We start from the raw sequence: 19,762 nt of genomic DNA, 5'->3' as shown, positions 1-19,762 counted from the left end.
TTGCCGAGCCGTTTTGACTCACTTTGGTGGCCTCGGCAGACTCATGGAGGCAAATATCCCGGGCAATCTATATGACTGCATACAAACCTATCTCTCTAACAGAATGGTCACTGTAACTATTCCCTATTGTCAAGTCACCCCGACCTGTTCATCAGGATGCCCACAGGGCTCTGTACTGGGGTCACAACTTTGGAACCTTGTCCTGGACAGTTTCCTGGGCCTTGATGGAGTAGATACTCAAGCATACACAGATGATCTTGTCCTAATGCTACAGGCGGACAGCAGAGCCCAGATGGAAGAAGAATGGGCTGGTTTGCAGCAGAGCCCTGCTGCAAGCCAGCCCATTGACAGACTACAGAAATGGGTCAGTCTCAATCACCTGAGAATTTCCTCAAACAAAACTTCCTCGATACTCCTGAAAGGTTCTCTCGACATACGCAGGCCACCATAAATCAAGATACAGGATACCACAATAAAACTAGCGACAGAACTGAAGTATCTCAGACTTACAAACCTATCTCTCTAACAGAATGGTCACTGTAACTACTCCCTATTGTCAAGTCACCCCGACCTGTTCATCAGGATGCCCACAGGGCTCTTGACAAGAGGGCTCTTACCCTTGACAAGAACTTATATTTCACCCCACATCTTATACATCTGCAGAAAAAAATTAAGAGGTACTCAGCATTTATTGCCAGAGTTATTTGGAAGAATTGGGGCCTAAAGAAGAGGACACTCTCCCTCTTTTATAAAGCCATATTTATCCCAGCCCTCTCATATGCTGTGGGTGTCTGGTTTAAAAAAGCTACCACGGCAGTCAATAGGAGAAAATTAGAGACTATACAGCACTCCATCCTACTAACCATCTCAAAGGCATGCTGTAAGAGTGAGCTTGCACGCACTCCAGGTCCTAGTGGGCTCTCTCTCCCTAGACTTGGAAATCATCCGCTGCGGCCTACTCTACCACCTTTCAAAGGAAAGAACAGTGACTTGTATTGGTTTCACCACCAACCCAATCAACAACACTGTAACAGAGAAGAAAAAGCTTACAACCTTCCTTGAACAAATCTGGCAATCAGACGGACTCAACCAAGGGCGCCGTGACCCGGAAATTTATCCCCGACATTCTGTAAGTCTACCCACGTCAACCACCCTGGTTCTCACCTGGCCTCTACACCACTTTTCTGCCCACAGGGCAGAAAAGTGGTGTAGAGCCCTCACTTTCAATGCAATATTGGCCACCTTCAGTATTGTAGAATCACCACTATGCTACTACAGTGAGGAGCAAACCTGGAAGCATTTAATGCACGATTGCCCCCCTCTATGAAGACCTCCATTGCCATCTCATCACGAATATCCATTTCAACCCAAAGGATCAGGAGCACCTCATACTGCTGGAGGAGGACCATTACTGGGCTCTCTCACAATTTGCCCAAGAGATGTTTACCAGACTAAGGACCCTATCGTGACTACCCTAGAGCCTACTGTTTAACCCTGAAAAAAGCAAACAGACACAAGACAAACCATTGGTTATCCACTAGTGAATTTCGAACACCACCAACTCGCAGGATGGAAAACACCGCACAAAACCACACTCACTAATTACTATAAAAGGACTAAAAGAAGAAGCCTACATCAAGAACAAGAAGAACTGTACTAGAAGACAACATCCCAAACTAAGACCTGCATCTCAAGGATAAAAAAAAAAAAAACTGGACTGGACCGGACCATGAATGACAGTGTGGCTACACTGCCCAACGCCAATATTGGCGATCTGAACCGGACTGTCTTGCCTGGTTCCCCTTTTAACTCCCCTTCCCTTGGCGGCAGGGGGAGAGAAGATGTACCCTGTATCCTCTCCCCCTGCAGCCCTTCCTTTCACCTGGTGAGGCATGGGCCTGCCTCACTGACTCTCTGGGGTGCCAAATTGCTTCGCCCACAAAACTTTTGGCCCTTCAAATTCTAGTGCTATCCCTGCCGCGATCACCATTCCATATGTGTGCTGTTTTTTTTTTTTTTTTTGTTTTTTTTTTAAGTCCTTTAGCCACTGAAATCTCAGGAAATTAGGTGGCAGGACCTGCCAAAGTAATCTTAAAGTGCTGGTGTACTTGGTTTGCCTCCACGGGACAAAGGATGGGCAGCGTCGGGCCTCGGTAGGGGTCTGGCGGCTAAATGGCCAGAGAAACAATGATACACAACGCTACACATAAACAATACCCATATACTTTTAAATCTCTGGCCTTTACAGTGATCCGTACCACAAGACAATGTATACCACGCAGAGATGGGGGAAACCCCTGGTGCCGTTTGACCCTAAACACACTTTACCCATGCATCTCTGCTCCCCCCCCTAGGCAGCATGTGTCCACCTGGTTACTCCACTTGGAGAACTGTATGTTGTTTCGCTCTGCTGTAGACCAGGACAAGACATACTCCCAGCAATAAACTATCTCCAATACCTTTTAATGGAGCTTCCAAGAGCGAAAATATTAATTGCCACAGATGCCAACTGGCACTCCGGACTGTGGCACAGTGAGACGTGTGACCAGCATGGAACAAGCAACAGCCAATGCCTAGAGGAATTCCTTCTTAATTCATCCAACCAAACCACCCAGCAGCTTTCTCGAGCACCCTCTGGCAATCCTGGATCGACGTGACCCTTGATACAAGACCCCTCGCTAGTTACATCACAGACTGGAACGTGCATGAAGACTGGATAACATCCGACCATAGAGTGATGACCTGTAGGATAATGGCATCCCTTGCACAGCAATCTATGGTGCTACTAATGACCCAAAGATATGCCATAGACAAAGAAAATTGGGAGTTGTTCAGAGTAACTCTGGTGTCCCTCTTTCAGGGCCCCCCCCAGAAGATATTACAAATCCACACAACTTGAACTACCACCAAAGGAAAATTACAAATGCCATAACAACTGCCAGCAACATAGCCATCAGGAAAAAGAATCCCAAGCCAGGGGCAGTACCCTGGTGGAACCAGGAGCTACGCAATCTGCGACAGGATGTGAACCAAAAACGGAGGAGATTTCAACGTGCTCGTCGGAATTGGCCGGAGAGGAAGGTAGCTGTTCTATGGCAACAGTACAGGGAAGCCCGTAATCAATATACTGTGCTCATAAGAAAAAGAAAACAGAAGTCCTGGGAGGAGCTCATCTCCACAGTTGGAAATACTGATCCATGGGGGATAGTATATTGAATTACAACAAATAAACTCCCAAGAGGAGAGGTAGTGTCATCAACCAAAACTCCCCAAGGAAATATGACCATTACCTGGCACAGCTCAGTCAATAACGAGGTTCGAGCTCGTCACCACCAAATACGGAGGATGCGGAAAGGTCAGGGAATGACCACCGCATATCCCGGAGCAATATGACCTTAGTTGCTAATGCTCCTAAAAACCAAACAACAAACAAACAAACAAACAAACTCGGTCAATAACATCCTAGACACCATCTTCAAAACCCAGGTAATACTAGGTACCCAAAGGCAGATGCAACTACGAACAGAAAATGTGACAAATAACAACCAGCAACTGGAACCACCCTTCACTTTGGAGAAGCTCAACACTGCTGCTTCCAAAATCAGAACAAGGAAATCCCCAGACCTAGACCTACTTGAACCTGAAATCATCAAGAAGACAATAGAATATATTCCACAACCTGTCCTGCACCTCTTTAACTACTGTCTACAAACAGTCCAATTCCCGATGGACTGGAAAACGGCAAACGTCAGACTGATCCTCAAAAACCCGACCAAAGCACAAGACCAGCCAAACTCCTACAGGCCTATTGCCCTCCTTACTGTGCTTAGCAGGCTATTGAAACACCTCATCCATCAACGTATTGAAAACCATTATAACTCAACCAAACTTCAATCTCCAAACCAATATCGATTCTGCAAAAACTTGTCCACATTGGATGCTCTGCAAGCGATCATCACAGCTGCACAAAACACAGATAAAAAATACTTTTTAGTCATGTACATTGACTTTGCTGAGGTGTTTGACTCACTTTGGTGGTCAAGTGTCCTCGGCAGACTCTGCACCGCCAACCTTCCAAAGAACCTTTATGACTGCATCTGAAGCTACCTTTCTCAGAGGAAAATCATAGTAAGAACAACCTACAGCCAGGTCTCACAACAGGTCCACAGAGGTTGTCCACAGGGCTCTGTCCTGGAGCCCCTCCTGTGGAATATCATCCTAGATGTATTCCTAAACTATGATCTTCAAAATGTACATTCACAGACATATGCAGATGATTTGGTACTCACCCTCACAGCGGATTCTTGACAACAACTAGAAGCAATGGCCAACAGAGCCCTCACTAACCTGCAGGAATGGGCAAATCATAACTTCCTTCACATTTCATCAACAAAAACTAGCTCCTTACTGCTCAAAGGAAACCTAAATATTAGGAGGCCCCCACACATAAAAATACAGGGGAACAACAATCCGCCTAACAGAGAAAATGAAGCACCTGGGGATTGTCCTGGACAGGAACCTGACATTCACTCCTTACTTAAAATACATCCAAACGAAGATCAGAAATTACATGGTCATGACCAATAGAATCACCCGAAGAGACTGGGGCCTTACACGCCGCACACTGTCCTTGCTCTATAAGGCTGCCTTTATGCCAATCATCAGCTATGCCTCTAGCATATAGTACCACAAAGCAATAACGGCGACGAATAGGAAGAAACTTTTTTTTTTTTTTTTTTTATGAAAACCCCAAACACGAAAGGTATCAAAACCTATAGTACTTAGTACCGTGCATGGGTTGAAGAAGTATGGGGGGGGGAAACTTTGCTCTAGAGACTGAACATGGGTTTCACCATTTCAAGCCTCCAATAAGCAAAGTGGTGGTATTTCACCGGTTGATGAAAGACACGATACAGTGCTCCATACTGCTGACTATATCTAGGGGGTACAGCATGGTCAGCACCCATGCCCTACAAGTGCTGGCTGGTGCCCTCCACCTTGACCTGGAAATTGTCCAAACAGGCCTAATGTATAACCTCACAAAAGGCAGCATAGTAACCTGCCTTGCCTATACCACGGACCCAACAAACACTCTCACGATGGAGAAAAGACATCTTGATACTCACCTAATACAGATATGGCAGGACCGCTGGACCAATTCCACCAAGGGAAACATCACCAGGAAATTCATACCCAATGTCGAAAGGACCTACCCAAAGTTGCCACATTGGTTTTTCCCAGGTCTAATGCTACCTTCCTGCTAACAGGACACGGACCCATTAGGAAGAAACTTTCCATCCTAGGCATCATTAACAATCCACTATCACTGTGGACTTCTTGAAAGTTGGGAGCACTTAATGTACAGATGTGACCTATATGAAGATCTCAGATGCCAACTAATAACAAAAATATATTACCTAACGCTAGACCAGGAACATCACATCCTGAGTGATGAAATGCACTACAATGCCTTCAAGATATTTGCCCACGATCTCTTTGAGAGACGAAAAATCTACCCGCTCAACTAAGACATGATTCTGATGTCGAATGTCCCTCCAGTAGCAACCGAGGTATACATCCACCCATGACCAAACCAAGCCTGGAAACAAAACTGATAGTACAACCTGGACGTGATCTGTGTGCTGGATATAACACTTACGTGATCTGGACTCTGCACTGACCTTGACAACCTGCAGCTCTGCTGCCAGCGCCATCTGGCGATTTGTATCACGCTCCCTTGTGTGGTACCTGTAACCCCTCTCCCCCCACTTCTTCTGGTGAGGCATGGGCCTACCTCACTGACTGATTGGGGTCGCCTTCCCTAACATCCCCATACTTCAGTCTGCCTCCCCACTCTATCTATATGCAAGCGAATGCTCCACACGTCTAAATTTAAACATGTCAAATTAACCGCAATCTCCAGTTTTTGGCTTTTCCAACTTCAGCATTCCCCTACGTTTTTTTTTTTTTTTTTTTTAGGTCCTTGCCACTGAAATCTTAGGAAACTAGGTGACAGGATCTGCCAGAGTAAATAACTATAATAATAAGAAAAAGAAAACAGAAGTTGTTTGTACCTGGTCTGCCTCCACTGGGTGGAGTGGGGCAATGTTGGGTCCCATTAGGGGCCCAGCAGCTAACTGACCAGAGGAACAATTGTACACGACACTACACATACACAAAATCCATACACCTTTTCTGCCATTGACAGTGTTCTGTTTCACACCCACAGAGTATACTATGCGGAGATGGGGGGAACCCCCTAGTGCCGTTTGACACTAAACACACTCTACTCATGCATAAACAACTCCTTCAGGTCAAACTCTGCTGCTGTCTTTACAGACAGCACTATATCAGAGCAGATTCCCTCTGAATGCAGCATATTTATTGCAGAGCTGCACGCTGTAGAGTTAGCCTTGGATCATATTAGTAAATGCCAATACCAACGGTTCATTTTATATTCCGACTCTCTTAGCATGTTACAGGCTTTAATATCTGTGAGGTATAATCCTCATCCAGTTCTGTCTAGCATTCAGCAGAAGATTCACGTTCTCCATGAACGCGAATATGACATCCGCTTCTGCTGGATTCCCAGCCACATTGGGATTAGGGGAAATGATTTGGCTGACGCCGCAGCCAAATCAGCAATTCCCAATAATAACCGCTGCCTGTTAGTCCCTTATACAGACTACAGGCAAATAATACACGAGAAGATTCACTCCCTGTAATTGAACCGTGGCAGTCTAGTCTGCGCAGGAATCGTAAGGAGGAAGTTGTTCTAGCTCGTCTCCGCATAGGACACGGTCATCTTACACATTCTTTTCTGCTGAGGGCAGATGACTGTCCTATGTGCGAGAACTGTGGCACAGTTTTATCCATGAGACACATTTTAATTGATTGTCCAGATTTTAGAAATATCCGTTTTACCGCTTTTAGTCATCTGACTGAGCCATATACACTCAGTCAGATTTTATCCGACAATGACAATGTGTCTGCTGTTTTTAGCCTTTTAAAATCAATAAATATTTTTAATCGAATATAAAGTTTACATTTTTCCTTTATATATTTGTTATACCTTTGGACATAGTGACCTAACTAATTAGGTCACTGAAAATTTAAACTTTTTTATAAATGACATGGTCTTGGCGCATTATAGCCTTAGTAGCTAATGCACCAATAAAACCAAACCAACAACAACAACCTTCAGGTCAATATTTACTCACGTCACTCTTTGATCTCCCTTTGTGAATTGGGGATACATTTGCACATCTCCAGCGCATGGGGACCTCCCCTGAGTCCAAGAATTCTCTCATAATTATGGCTGAGGTTTTGCTTACTTCCTTTGCTGCCCTCTTTAATACAGTAAACCCCCGCGAATAGCGGGGGTTACGTTCCTGAGAAATGCTGCGAATACCAAAAACGCAAATACTGAGTTATGGCTCCCATAGTAATAAAGGGGTTCCGTTCCAAAGTATGAAATATATAAGAAAAATTAGTCTAAAATTTTGTCAATGTATGTATTATATGTACCTTCATAATATGACTATGTACATAGACATAGTACGTAGTGAAATGCAAGCATATGGCATCGAAATGAAAATAAGAAACAATTTAACATTAAATGTAATATTTATTAGAAATTTCAAACAAATCTTTCAAACCAGCGCCTTTGCTAGCTAAAAAACTTATCCTGCCTGTGCTATCACCAGTTTCGCTGAAGTGTTGATAAAGGAGTTTTGCCTTTTCACGAATGATGAGTGAACTTAACGTAATTTTATTTTGAGTTCGGTCTTCTATCCACAGATTTAAAGCTTTTTCCATTTTTTCTAATTTAACATCACGAGTTATAGATCAAATTTTTGAAGCAATTAGCGCGTTTTCACGGACACTACGGCGGATTTTTTCTTCCGTTTTTTTGATGGATTGTACCATTGACTCATTGATTTTATGTTTTGCCACTTTCACCATTAGAAATTTTGTCTAATAACTCAATTTTATTTGCTAATGTCATCACCTTCTTTGATATTTTCACATTTCCCTCGTTATTCATAGCCATATTTTTGTACGGGTTAGAAAGAACTTGTCCACAATAAAGTCACTTTCTTCCGTTAACACACTCGAAAAAAGTCTATTTTACACTGCAGAACGGTAGATTTATCACTTTTGTAAGCATATCAATTTATAAATTGATATGCTTACAAAATATATTCAATTTATAAATATCAATTTATAAATTCATTCAATTTATAAGCATATAAATTAAAAGCAAACGACGAAACCTTCCATGACAAGCGCATAACACATAATGAACAAGGATTAGCGAGAAACATCCATGCTCGCGATTTTGTCACCCCTCTGCTCCCACCCACTGAGCGCTGTTTTGATCGGGAAAGATGATTTTAGCCACACCCATGTTTTTTTATGGCGGAAAATGTTCGCGGCGCTTTAAAATTCACATTTTTTTAGGTTTCATATTTATTAAATCAGTGACCGCGAATACAGATACCGCGAATAGCGGGGGTTTACTGTATAACTGGATAGATCCCATTCACCCCAAGTGCCTTTTTTTATGGCCATCTTCAATAATTTCTCCTCCACTTTCCTTTCAATTATTACAAAATCATTTAACTCCTTAGAGTTTGATAAGCTGCTGGTTTCCACTTCCCTACAGAATTCCTCATGTGTGACTGTAAATGGAAAATACTTGGTTTGTCAGCTATCTGAGCAGGATCATCAACAATCGAATCATCAATATCAAATGGACCAATCTGGGTACATCCCTTTCCTTCTAGAGTTTACATGAGTAAAGAACTCTTTGCTGCTTTCCTTGGCATTCTTTGCCAGTCACCTCTCATAATCTGCCTTCGCTTGCCTAATCTCCTTTATGACTTAATTACAGACTACTTTATATCTACCATAGGCTTCTATGTCACCTGATACTTTATATACATCCCATACATTTTTATTCTCTGCCACGAGTCTCATTAGTTCAACTAAGAAATACTATTCATCTTTAACAGTATTTCTTAGTTTGTATGAAAAGCCTAGTAGCTTCCAAGATTAATTCCTTGAAAGTTTCCCATTTAGAATTTCCTGTTGATAAACAGCAAATGGTTCATCAGGACAAAACATCATCAGTTGGTTCAACTGTTATAATATTTAAAAACCTGCGAGGTCACTGTAGTCACCTTTACAAAAGCAAAAACTCTTCCCTTTACTCCTGATGGTAATTACATCTTTAAGTAAATCCTTCATCAGTACACTGTGATTACTGCCACCTAGTAGTTCCTATATGTGCAAATTCTTAATGCATGAATAATTTTGTGCCGATAATCAGTATTATTTCATCTAATTACCTCTCAAACATGCTGCTGTAAAAAAACAATCGTCCAATAAATCCACAGAAGTCTTGCTAGTGTAATAGTGACCAACCCACAAGTTCCAGTCAGTATCTGGGAAGTTAAAATCCCCCATTATAAGACATTCTAATTTACTGGCCCACTCTCTTTCTCAGTACAGTTATTTGCTGTACTCATCAGAGTCATTAGGCCTATAGCATACTCCTATTCTCATTTTTGCTTTCCCAGTGCTTATGTCACACCAAACTGACTCAACATTGCACTGTCCACCCATATCAACTGGATGCACTTCCTTAGATTTTGTGTTTCTTAACTAACAGCATAACCCCTACTCCCTTCCTGTCTTATCTGTCCTTTCTGTACACGTTGTACTTCCCAACAATATCTGCTTTTGATGTCTTGACCAGCACTTCAAATTCATCAAAATTTATTTACTATGCTCCTAGTATTGGTGTACATGAACGATAAATGTATACAAGTGCAGGTATACGCGAACCTGTTCTTACTCTTAGTTACCCTATTACATCCCATGTATTTACTTGTTCCATGTCCCAGCAGTCCTTGAAATCCCCAGCACTTTGCTTTGCAGGCCGCTGCTCATTCCGATAGAAGCAGTGCAGGAATTACTTTTACCTCTGCCTGCAGCTACTGATAATCCATTAGTCTGTGAATCCCTCCAATAGCAATAGAATCAGCAAATATTCTTGCACCCTTTCTATTTAAGTGTATCCCATCCCTGTAGAAGTAGTCTCTCTTGTTAACAACATTTACCATCCTGAGAAAAATTCTACCCCATGAGCTTGCACAATCTCTCCCACGCCGAATTGATTGACAAGGCTCTCATCATATACCTTCTATCGTTTCTGGTCAGAATTGCAGACACTTTCAAATTTAACCCTAACTCATGACTTTTTTTTTTTAACACTGATCTCTACTTGGTAAGTTAGTCCGCAAATCTTCTCTCTTAATGTTATTAGTGCCAATGTGTGCAACAATATCACCTTTTGTGCAATTAATATATAATATCTGCTCTACAATGTCATTAACTTTTGCCCCTGGCAGATACAGCCTGGTTTTATTCCACCTATCCTTTTTGCACAATATATTTCCTGTCTCCCTGACAATACAGTCACAGACAATAACTAGCTCCTGTGGGACCAGTGCATTCTTTGAGGCAGAATGCACTAGCTCCTGTGGGACCAGTGCATTCTGCCTCAAAGATTGCTGCTGTGTTGCCTGATACAAAAGAGCGAGTTCTTGTGTATCAGGAAGATGATAGTGAGGTAATATACCTCACTGTCATCTTTCCCTTTATTGCTACTCATTTCACACTACACTTACCAAGCAGCCTCAGTATTTTGATCTGACTCAGAGAATGTTCTTATCAGCTTCAGGCAGTTTTAGATGAAAAGCAAAGATATGCAGATATTCATTTTGGTGAACACATTCAAATTCATCAAAATTTATTTACTATACTTCTAATATTGGTGTACATGAAAGATAAATGTTTACAAGTGTTCAGGAGAGAACAAAATGTTCACCAAAATGAATTCTTTACATATCTCTGAGCGGCACCATGTTTCACTAAGCCCAGCTACATCAGCATTAGTTGACTTGATCAAAAGCTGAAATTCGTTTAATTTGTTTTTAATACTCTTGGCATTACTGTATAGACATATTAAGTTTGACCTTTAAGGCTTTTGAAAAGTGTTACTTAAAGTATTTTTACATTATGGTCTTAGATTGCTGGTGGAGTTTGCTTCTATTACAGTTTTCCTTTCAGTGTTTAGGGTAATTAATGGTTGCACATACATAAATGCTCTCAGAGACGGCATAAGTATAATTTTATTCCATGCACACTACTTGAGATGATTGTGTATTGACTTCTTTATTACTCCAAAGTAGCTATTTTCCTGAACCCTTACTGTCTCCTCAATGGCAATAACAAACTTTTGTACCTCCTCTGTTTAAGTGAATATCATTATCTTTAAAACATAAACAATATCTGCCAAATAAGGCCAGTCGTGCTGAAAACAATTTTCCCCATAAGCCTTGTACAGTCCTGTACAATCCCTTAAGTATAGAGTTAATTCACAAGGTTTTCATCATGAAAGCCTTCCTGATTCTTTTTGGGAAAGAGAAAGAGAGAGAGTTCTTTAACTTAATGTTTGGAAACCAGTCATTTACATGACTTGATTGAGGTATTTAAAACTTTAAAAGGATTGTATAAACCCTTAAATAGCATTGACAAGATGACATAAATCCAGAAATGATAATTTCAGAATAAATGTGCAAAAATTGTTGTTTAGCCAAATAGTAATTAACTATTTGAATTGGAATAGACATCCACCTAGTCCTGTGAAGGTTATCTAGATTTAAAGAGAAATTTGTCAAATAGGTTAAGAAGGAATACAAATACTACAAATACCCATCCTACTATTGTTATTATTAGCCATATGGTGGAAGGAAGCGTGAGGCTTATGCTGCACCAGCAAAAAAAAAAAAAATTCTGAGTTACCCTGAGAGAGAGAGAGAGAGAGAGAGAGAGAGAGAGAGAGAGAGAGAGAGAGAGAGAGAGAGAGAGAGAGAGAGAGTGTGTCAGAAGTAGAAGGGAATCAACAAGAAAAAGAAGAATGATGATATCCAGCTGAAGACCCTGGGTGTGCCAAGCCCATACTCACTAGATGGTATGTTATACTCCTCTGGGGTATAACATACCATTTTACTATATGCATGTCAAGTTCCGTGCATATTTATTTGACACCTTGTTCACCATTACGTGTGTGAATATTCAGTTTCACATCACCATGCTATACTCTTTTTCAGTAGCGTTTTTCAGTGTGGTTGTCTCTATGCTATAGTGCACTTTTTTTTTTTTTCTATTTTGCGCTATTTTTAAGAACATAGGCTGTGTCTTAGAGCAGGAGCTGCTGTAGTTAAATAAACTTGATTGTGAGTGACATGGATTATATTTAATGTTTTTTTTTTTTATTTCAGCTGATGCTCTCTAAGCTTGTTTCTTCCATAATTTTATTAACACTAGTATAAAATAAAGTGATGACACACAAGAGTTGAAGAAAAATGCCTACCTTGATTTCTTATTATGTTAGAAATAAAAAAACTATTTTTATGTAGGCTTTGTTCCTTTTCTACAGAAAGATTTAATACTCTTTAAACAAAACTTTATTTTTAATATTACCTTGTAGCTTTTTAAAATAATTTTTCTTACATTTTCAGGTGGATGTTGTGGTTCATTGGATAAAAGAATGGTGGTTGGAGGTTGGGTCTGGGCTTGGTGGTTGGTTACAGATGTCCAAAGGTATGTTTTTTCCTATTGGGTGCAATGTGTACATATTTTATCACTTGCAAAATTATTCTCTTTTCCATTTGCTGTATATTCTATCCATTTGGAAAGGTTTGTATTTAATAATAATAACTCTTACAGAGGATATAGTAGACCATTAAACAGAAACCATGGTGGGCTTTACTAGTTGAATAACAATATAAAATATACATGCAGAATAACAGATTAGTACACTTTGCATGTTCTTCATTTATTAAAATTATATTTCAGAATTGTGCTGTGGATTTTGTAAATAGTTAAGTGTCAGGAACCTCCAGAAAGTGCAGTCCAAAATTGCCAAATGGTTCAGTAAACTTGAGATTTAATTCAAAACAAATTTGAATCAAATCACTTTCATACAGGGGAGAATGGGTTCTTTGTAGAATTTCTTTGGCGGCAGTTTTATAGAAAGTTCATCCATCCCGTGCATGGACTGGGCATGTGCGGATGCCCGTTAGAGAAACCATTTTTTTCTGTTGAGGCAAGAAGTCGAAGAAGGGCACTGTGCATAGCAAAATGGCATTGGAATGGCATAAAACACTATTGATAAAACATAAATATTAATATATTTTAGTATCAGTTTTACATTTTTAACATATGTAAAGTCAAGTTCGAAGCACCAAATGATCTTTTGATTAAAGTTTTATATGAATTTAAAGGTAAGTTTTAAGTCCAAATGTAAGAGCTTAAATTTTAAGGGTAGAGTTGGAATGACTTTGTTTTGAATGATTCTAGGAGTACAGCATTTTCTATAGGGAACCTGGAAAATGACGGAGCAGACAGCCATAACATTTTCTGTTAATTTTGGGGAGGGGGGGGCAGGATTATACTGGATTTTGATGATACTATTTGAAGAAGAAAGGAATAAATATAGTGACAAACAGTAATGGGGAGAAGAAATTTTTTTTGGAGAATTCCCAGAGTTTTGAATTTAGATATACATATGTATCATAGCCTTCAATTTTAAAGAAAAGAGTTCAATTGTTAGATTTCAGTTTTAAAAACAATATAACCTTCTGCTGAATAATAGTGTTCAGAAAGTATGGAAATTTTAAGAGTTGAATGCTACAATGATCTCAAGTACTATACAGAGTGTCTCAAAAATATTGGTACAAACGTTTAGGGGAGGTAGGTAACATCTAAAGGAATGTGAATCGCATAGGAACCCATAACCAGAAACATCACCGTAAGTCGGTAGACAGAGCGGTAGTCGCCGCACAAAGAGCATGCATTGATATACAAACTGTGAGCTGGCAGACACGCACCTAGTGTATGGATTAGCAGAGGGCAATGGACGAGCCGCTCAACGAATTTATGGAGAACGCTTCCCAGACAGACATGTACCGGACCACCTTTTGTTTGCGCGTGTGCATCAAAATTTGTGCGATTATGGGTCATTTAGAGGTAACAGGAGTAGTGTGGGCAGACCACGTTCAACGCGAACTCCCACCGTGGAAGAAAGTGTGTTGAATGCCGTCCAGAATAATCCTACTTCCAGCACACGTGCCACTGCCTCTGCCTTAGGAGTGTTTTGTTGCAGTGTATAGCGTGTCTGGCACGACAATTCCTTACACCTTTTTTCATCTCCAAAGGGTTCAGTTACTGCTCCCCCAAGATCATTCTGCACGTGCGGCTTTTGGTTTCTCCAAGAAAGTGTTCAAGACTTGAATTTTCCAGCCTATGTTTTGTTCACGGGGAAGGCTTATTCAATCAGCACAATGCTCATGTGTGGGCAGGTATGGTCGGTGACTGCTTAGTTGGCCCATACCTGTTACCATCCTGCATGAACTCCGCTAAATATTGGATCTTTCTTGAACAAGTTCTACCAGGGTTACTTGATGATGTTCCAGCAAATGTGAGACGCAACATTTGGTTGCAATATAGCTGCCCATTATGGAAGGTGTGTTTGTGACCATTTGAACAGGCATTTTGGGTGTCGTGGATTGGCCATGGTGGATCCTTTGCCTGGCCCCCACACTCACCTGATTTATCGAGCCTTGATTTCTCTCTGTGGGGGTGGGCCCTAAAATCTATCGTGTATGAATTGCCTGTGGAGACGGAAATGGATCTCGTGGCGAGACTCGTCTGCGCAGCTGCTACTGTCAAAGAAACTCCAGGTGTGTTCGACCGTTTCCGCCAATCCATGCTGCGTCGGTGTCACGCATGCATCGCTTGTTTGTTTGTTTGTTGTTTGGTTTTTAGGAGCATTAGCAACTAAGGCCATATTGCTCCCGGAATATGCGGTGGTCATTCCCTGACCTTTCCGCATTCTCCGTATTTGGTGGTGATGGGCCCGAACCCCAGTCTAATCAAGAAGCGTGTGCTACGCACTGTTGCTCCTTCCCACCTGGCTACGAAGGTGCCAGCATGCATCGCATCTCATGGTGGAACCTTTGAGCATCTGTTGTAACATCACGAAATGCATCCATCTCTTACTCCATTGTTAATATTATGTCAAATAAATGTTTGCCACTAATTACTGTCTTGTGTCATTTCTGCTTCTTGTGCCTCTGCTACTACTTTCCCTTGACGTTTCCGGTTATGGGTTCCTATGCGATTCACTTTCCTTTAGATGTTACCTACCTCCCTTAAACGTTTGTACCAATATTTTGAGACACCCTATATATGAAGATTTGATTTAGCATTCCAAAAATTGATAATTTTTTGAGATTTAATATCTAATTTGGTGGTGTAGAACATTTCATTGAACCATAGTATATATAGTATATCATATACACTGTTTTGTACAATATTTAAGATAATAGCTTTTAGATAATTCATTTTTCTAGATTTAAGCATGTGAAAGAGATTGAAATTGATCAGAAAAATGAAGATTGAGGTAGAATCTTTGGGAATAATGTTACTTTATAAATGATATAGGTATCAGTTGGCAGATTATTTTATATCGTTGATGAGCAGCCTGTTTTTGTTGGAATGCTGAGGAAAGCTTGGAATATTGTGAAATCCTATACACATGGATATACAACTCTGTAAAATTAATTTGATCCAATATTTGAGCCAAAAAGATGATTCTTGTCAAATTTCTTCAGTTCATTTGGAATGGGAGTATTTATAAACTTTGTCATATAGCCTCTTTCAGTCACTATAGTTTGACAAGATGTATTCTTTTAATATACAGGCTAGAGATACATGGGTGGACTTGATAGAATAATTGTTGACAGCTGCACCCTCTGCAAATTCATAAGTTAAGAAACAATTTGAACCCAATGATTGATACCAAGAGATTATTGAGGTCTTTTCAAGGGAGTTAGCGGCTCTCAAGTGGAGGTGTTGTGTCTCCCAAAGTTATTCTTGAATTTTCTATCCTACAGACAAACTAGCAAACATAATTTAGAAATGCAAGTCACTGATGCCTCAATTGCCTTGGCACTGATTCAAAGTTACCCCCTTCTGATACCAATTATTAATTATTAATTAACATTAATGTAATTTCTTCCAACTCACATACAGTAATGTTTCATAATTCTTATGTCTGAAGTTTCATTGTAATTCTCTCTCTCAGACAGTAACCATGTTTTAGATATAGTGCAACCTTAAAACGGTAAGAATACTTACGTTTTTAAAAAAATACTCTAGAGTGAATTGTTAGTATGTGAAATGCCAGAGTAATGAAATCACTTCCCATCCTTGCTTTTATTCTGTATCTTTATGTAAGAATGGGCAAAGGTAAAGAAAGCCACATGAGAACCATGGTAAACTTCAGGAAACTTACTGGCAAACTGGTTTGCTGCTACCACAGTTTCTCCCTGTATTCTTGGTAAACAGATAGTGCTTGTTGTCGGCAGTAGAAGTCGAGAATGATATACTGATTGACACATAAGTGTGACAGATGATAATATCATAGCGTTAAGTGATTCATTGATGTTATGTTATGATATGTATATATATAAAGAATCTTTCTTTCCTTTCCTATTATTTCTTAACCTAACCTTTAAGGTCAGGTTATGAAATATAAGGAAAAATGAGGAAGCCTTTTCCTGTTATTTCCTAACCTAACATTTAAGGTCAGGTTATGAAATGTAATGAAAAATAAAGAAACCTTTTCCTTTTTTCCTAACCTATCCTTTAAGGTTATGTTAGGAAACCTAACCTTAAAAATGTACAAAGAAATCAGTAATATGGTTTTTTTAATAGCAAAAACACCCATGAACTCCAATAATCTGCCTTTAATAATGAGAAAAAACTAATCATTACGTTGTCTTCACACCTACGTGTCAATCAATATATCATTCTCAACTTCTATTGCAGCTACTGATAACACACACTATCTGTTTACCGAGAATGCAGGGAGAAATGGTCGTAGTTGCAAACCAATTTGCCGTGGTTCTTGTGTTGGCTTTATTTTAATGAATATCATTTTAACAAAAATATCAGTTTAACACGATAAAAATTCATACCACTACAAAAACATATTAAGTATGTATTCTGTTTTTATTATAATATCTTTTGATCTGCCTGAGTTGTTAAAATTCTGTTTATTTACAATTTCGTGTGAAGAAATATGCTTGTTTTCCATTGTACATCTGGTAGTTGTGCTTATTACCATTTTATATTTTTAAAATGGAAAAGACTAGTTTCATGTTTGTAATGTTTTTTTTTTTTTTTTTTTCCCCCAGGCAGAATTAATAACAGTTTTGTTTCAGTTAGTTTTGTTATAATTATTTTATAATATGTAACTTGTTATTTTGACTTTTTTTTTTTTTTTTTTGTCCCATTTCACCAAAATGAAATATTACAACAAATATATTTTATTCATCTGCATGAATTTGCTATACTGACATTTCACTGTATATCCATTTTTGGATATAAAAATAAGATATAATGAATATTATTATTAGTAGTGGCAAATGATACAAGAAAGCAAGCTTATACAGCATCAGCCAAAAAAAAACCACCCTTCCCATTTCACCTGTCTAAACTCTCTAATAGTTTATCTAATTATTTCTCAAAACTTATTCAAACTACCCACCTCTACAATACCAGATGGGAGTTTGTTCCAGTGATCAACCACATTCTGGCTGAAGGCATATTTCTACACAGCCGACCTGCAACCATCCTTCTCAATTTTGAATTTATGCCCCTCATGTGTGTAGCAGCAAGAGAAAGGATTTCATCAGCATTGAGTTTACTCAGTCTATTCAAGGCATTAAACTCCTCAGTCAAATCTCCTTGTAGATGCCTAGCCTTCAGATGCTGTAGTTTGCAAAATTTAAGCCTTTCCTGGTTAAGAGCACCCTTTTGCTCCCCTCACCAACATTGTTACACCTCTGCACCCCGGTCCACTCAAAGAGCGTGTGCTACTGCACTCACGCTCTTGACCACTCAGCTACATCAGGCTTGCATGCAATGGGATAATCACTTCCTTATCCTTGCTGGCAAAATTCCTGTATATCATTGATAAAAACCCCATCAGCTGTCCTGGCAGCCTGTGCACACTGCTCAGAGAACTTCATATCTGACTGCACAGTTATCCCCAGGTCTTTATCATTCTCCACTGTCTTTAGTGTGGTACCACTATGTTAATCTGAGATTACTGCTCTCCATATGAAGTACCTTGCATTTGTCAATATTGAACTGCAATTACCACTTCTCAGCTCATCTGCCTAATTTGTCTAAATCTTGTTGCAGTAGCATACTCTGATTGCTGTGATCCTGCCAACCTGTATCCTTCTTCAAACTTAGACATTAAGACATCATCTGGAATTATAATTGATATTACTCATTACAGTGAACAGTGTGATATTATTAAATATATGTGCCTGAACTAACACTTGAGTTGTTGTGTAGTATTCAAGACATTGGCAAACTGGATCATATTTAATTCCCTCACACGTCTATTTAGGCCAGTCTAGAGAAAATAACATCATCCAAAATGAAAATTTGTAAAACTTTAATGAACTTGGATATCTTGTTAAATTTAACAGGACCACAAGTATATAGATAAAAAGCATTATGGTTAAAATTCCATGAAAGAAATGTTTACAATCAAATTTACAGAAACTGCAATTTGGATTTCTCCTTTTCAACCTAACAGGCCATAGGCAATGCTGTTTGTCACATATAGATTTTTGTATTCAAAAAAGATATCCAATATAGTAGTATGTGTATATATGTATGTGGCCTGTTTGTAGTGGCTGCAGGACCTGGGTCCATCTCCGCAAATGTCTCTGTCTTGACTATAGAATCTGTGTAAACAGCACCTGAAATGTGAGCAGCCAACACCTGAGCAACTGCTGCCTGGTGCCTGCCCCAAGGCACGTGGAGTCGGGCTTAATCAACTAACTGCACCTTAGTAGTGTGCTAAAATCCTGCACCCACTGGAAGTAGTGCAATACCAATGGATGCCAGCAATCCCATACTCGGAATTTCCAGTCATAAGTACCAGTAGAGAGAAAAAATAAATAAATAAGTAAAAAAAAAAATAAGAAGAAGAAGACAAAACAAAAAGATAATAAAAAAAATAATAAAATTAATAAATTAATAATAATAAGAAAAAAAAAAAGAAATAATAATAATAAAAACAGTAGTTGACATCTCTGAACAACCTCAGAGATCAAAACAATTCAGGTCCAGGATGGCTGGTAGGTGACACAGGGAACAGTTCAGCAAGAGTTTGTTGAATTATCTAGTGTGGTGAAGTAACTGCATTTTTCTGCTGAAGACATTGTTGGTGAAGATTTGAAGGGCTTGAAAGGTAGTCTCATTTTCAATTAAGGCTTTAAGATTGACTTCTGAGATGTTCTGAACCTTATTTTTAAGTGTTGTTCTTCATAGTTGGGGCAGAACAATAGGATATGGTTCCTGGATTCCTCTTCCCCACAGGAGCAATGAGGATTTGTCACCAGTCTGAATTGGAACAGTTTCGCTTTAAGAGCACCATGTCCTGTTAGGATGTAGGACATGCTCATGGATGGGTAGAACCACTTACAATGTGGCTTATTCGTGGCAAAGGTTACATCCGGGATGAAAAGTCTGGTAACCTCTCCAGTGGAACTTTCATCCCATCTAACCTGCCAAAGGGAGAGGAGTTTATTCCATAGGT

At 39.5% G+C, this 19,762-nt stretch overlaps 1 protein-coding gene across 1 annotated transcript in view; it reads left to right on the top strand.

Moving 5' to 3' along the window:
* LOC150086002 (flotillin-2-like) overlaps positions 1 to 19,762 on the top strand; it is a 253,731-nt gene that overhangs the window by 62,053 nt on the left and 171,916 nt on the right. Inside the window, exon 3 of the mRNA XM_090373646.1 lies at positions 12,594 to 12,675. Coding sequence (XP_090229772.1) covers positions 12,594 to 12,675 — 82 coding nt within the window. The remainder of the gene's footprint in view (positions 1 to 12,593; positions 12,676 to 19,762) is intronic.

Source organism: Mastigoproctus giganteus, chromosome 5 (genome assembly GCF_048544385.1).
Source record: "Mastigoproctus giganteus isolate SK-2022 chromosome 5, ASM4854438v1, whole genome shotgun sequence".
In the NCBI taxonomy this organism is placed as follows: domain Eukaryota; kingdom Metazoa; phylum Arthropoda; class Arachnida; order Uropygi; family Thelyphonidae; genus Mastigoproctus; species Mastigoproctus giganteus.
Note: the sequence above shows the minus strand (reverse complement) of the source record. Positions and strands in the feature narration are given on the sequence as shown.